The sequence below is a fragment of the Argiope bruennichi genome, chromosome 7 (genome assembly GCF_947563725.1).
Source record: "Argiope bruennichi chromosome 7, qqArgBrue1.1, whole genome shotgun sequence".
In the NCBI taxonomy this organism is placed as follows: domain Eukaryota; kingdom Metazoa; phylum Arthropoda; class Arachnida; order Araneae; family Araneidae; genus Argiope; species Argiope bruennichi.
This window is the reverse complement of record NC_079157.1, coordinates 34,050,811-34,053,650: the sequence shown is the minus strand read 5'-3', so window position 1 is coordinate 34,053,650 and position 2,840 is coordinate 34,050,811. Positions and strand designations below refer to the sequence as shown.

The following is a 2,840-nucleotide window of genomic DNA, read 5'->3' as shown; positions in this document are numbered from 1 at the left end:
ATTCGTATCAACAGCTGAAACATCATCACTCAACAGCCATATCGTTCGTCTCATCTCTGACTCACTGGAGGGAGAGTCTGTGGTGAAAGCTTATAAGCCAGTTAACAGCTACGCTATATGAGCAATTGCTTTTGTGTTGTGGTCATGTTACTGGGCTGCGAACCACAAGGTCCCAGGTTCTATCCTTGCTCATACAAACCGCTACAAGGTATAATGCAAAAATCTTATAGTTTAGACGTTCATCAAATGATTTGCTTAAAATGTTTCAGATAACTTAATAAATATTTTATCTAATTTCTGATCCAAAAGCAACTATAAAAAACTAAAAAACATTTCTAACTGAATAGATTATTTAATTCTCTAGTTCAGAAACTGCAGAACATATTGAGAAATGCCTACACCACAGATGAACAAAAAATATGAATTAGATATTTTACATATGAAAATTCTTTCATATTCTATATTTTAGAAAATGGTGACTAAAGATCTAAAATAGCATTAAAACGCATGTAAATGCATATATAAAAAAAAGCATAACTTCCCCAAAAAATAGACTTAAAAACAAAACTTATAATTATGAAGGTTTTTATAAAAAAAACTTGTTCAAACATTAAGAATATTAAATAAAAGAGCATTACCTAATTTTGCAAAAAATCTACTTTTCACCATAGCCATCTACCTTAAAAAAAGAAGAACTGTTGTAATTATTATAAACTACCTTTCAATATGATTCTACGAAGTCTCATGATGCTTCATCTTTCTCATAACTATTGTAGCTTTAGTCTATTAAAAAGATCTCTTTCTATGTGCAAAATTACTCGGGACTTCATTGACTCGGGAAAAGTGCAAAATCAAAATTGATTATCAAAAAAGTAATGATAATCAATAGCCCAGGAAATTTTGAGAAAGGCCTCAGTATCATGGAAATCAAGATGCAATATTCCAAGAAAAAAAAGACTATCATATAGAAAATTAAGAAAAAAATGTCTTTACATTTGAAACCTTTACATTTGAAACCTGTACATCCAAAATTGTCTTTACATTTGAAATCTTTACATCTGAAATTGCCTTTACATTTGAAGCCTTTACATCAGAAATTGCCTTTACATTTGAAACCTTTACATCTGAAATGGCCTTTACATTTGGAACCTTTACATCTGAAATGGCCTTTACATTTGAAACCTTTACATCTGAAATGGCCTTTACATTTGAAACCTTTACATCTGAAATTGTCTTTACATTTGAAACCTTTACATCTGAAATTCCCTTTACATTTGAAAACTTTACATCTGAAATTGCCTTTACATTTGAAACCTTTACATCTGAAATGGCCTTTACATTTGAAACCTTTACATCTGAAATTGCCTTTATATTTGAAACCTTTACATCTGAAATTCCCTTTACATTTGAAACCTTTACATCTGAAATTGCCTTTACATTTGAAACCTTTAAACCTCAAATTGCCTTTACATTTGAAACCTTTAAACCTCAAATTGCCTTTACATTTGAAACCTTTACATCTGAAATTGCCTTTACATTTGAAACCTTTACATCTGAAATTGCCTTTACATTTGAAACCTTTAAACCTCAAATTGCCTTTACATTTGAAACCTTTAAACCTCAAATTGCCTTTACATTTGAAACCTTTACATCTGAAATTGCCTTTACATTTGAAACCTTTAAACCTCAAATTGCCTTTACATTTGAAACCTTTACATCTGAAATTGCCTTTACATTTGAAACCTTTACATCTGAAAAAAAAATTGTCTTTACATTTAATTAAACCGATATCTTGCTAATAATGTGTAAGCGTTCTTTGAATTCAACTATAATGTTATTTAAATTCTCCGATTTGTGATTTTTGGTTGTTTATTTCTTAGTAAAAAAAGTGATTAAAATGTTATGATTTAATCTATATTAGTTTGCAATATCGTCATTTCTGTAAAATAGAGCAGTACGCCGAAAACTTCCTATCAAATAAAAAAATGTTCAAAATTCAGTTGTTTTAAATTTTCTATTTCAATTCGAAAACATTCCATGGCCTTATATTTAAAAAAAAATGCTAGAAATAGTTTAAAATTGGCAAAAATTAAGTTCCTAAGATACTTAACAGTGAGCAGTTTAAAAAATCCTTTGTCTATGAAGCTCAGTGGAAAGTATACCGAAGAAGTAGACTTTCCCCTAAATGTTCTACGAAAAATATATTTATCACTACTAATTTCATAAACTAATTGATAATCATTCAAAAGTGGGATGCTTTCTTTATTTACTAAAATTTATTATAAAATAACCTAAAAATATTTTGCTTTAACCTGAATTTTTTCGGATTTTGGCTTACTAGTTGCCTTTGGAGAATCAGATAGTGCTTCGAGCATTTTGGCTGTGAAGAGAGAAAATATCTTAATTCATGAAATTCTTACAGAGAATATCATGTTGCTCGTGTAGCCCGTTGTTGTTGTATCTAATGGCACTTAAAATAAACAAGTCCACTGACTTTAGAAGTCAGTGCTTTTAAAGTCAAGAGTGCGTCTCTTGTTTTTCAATAGCGCCGTCTAGGTCCAAGAGTACGACATAGCAACACTCACTTCACAATCCTTTTTACGGAGCGGACTTCATTCACGCATTTTATTCACAGATTGAAATTTAGACCGGAATCAAGGACAGATCATCCGTGATCCAGTCACCACAGAGATATTACTCGCGACACGGATGACTTTGTGACCACTACAGAGTTATACGTGTGCCAGCCATTACACGCACGAGGAGTCTTCTCCCGGCGATTTTGGACTCGTAACCCAAGAGACGCGAATCACACGCGCTTCCATTCAAGCTATCCCTCC

The 2,840-nt window shown here is 31.5% G+C and overlaps 1 protein-coding gene across 1 annotated transcript; it reads left to right on the top strand.

Annotated features, from left to right (window-relative positions):
* Positions 1 to 983: 983 nt before the first annotated feature.
* On the top strand, positions 984 to 1,799 carry LOC129975337 (uncharacterized). The gene has a single exon (XM_056088400.1). It carries the CDS (start codon positions 984 to 986, stop codon positions 1,797 to 1,799), a length of 816 nt encoding a protein of 271 aa, XP_055944375.1.
* The last annotated feature ends 1,041 nt before the right edge of the window (positions 1,800 to 2,840 follow it).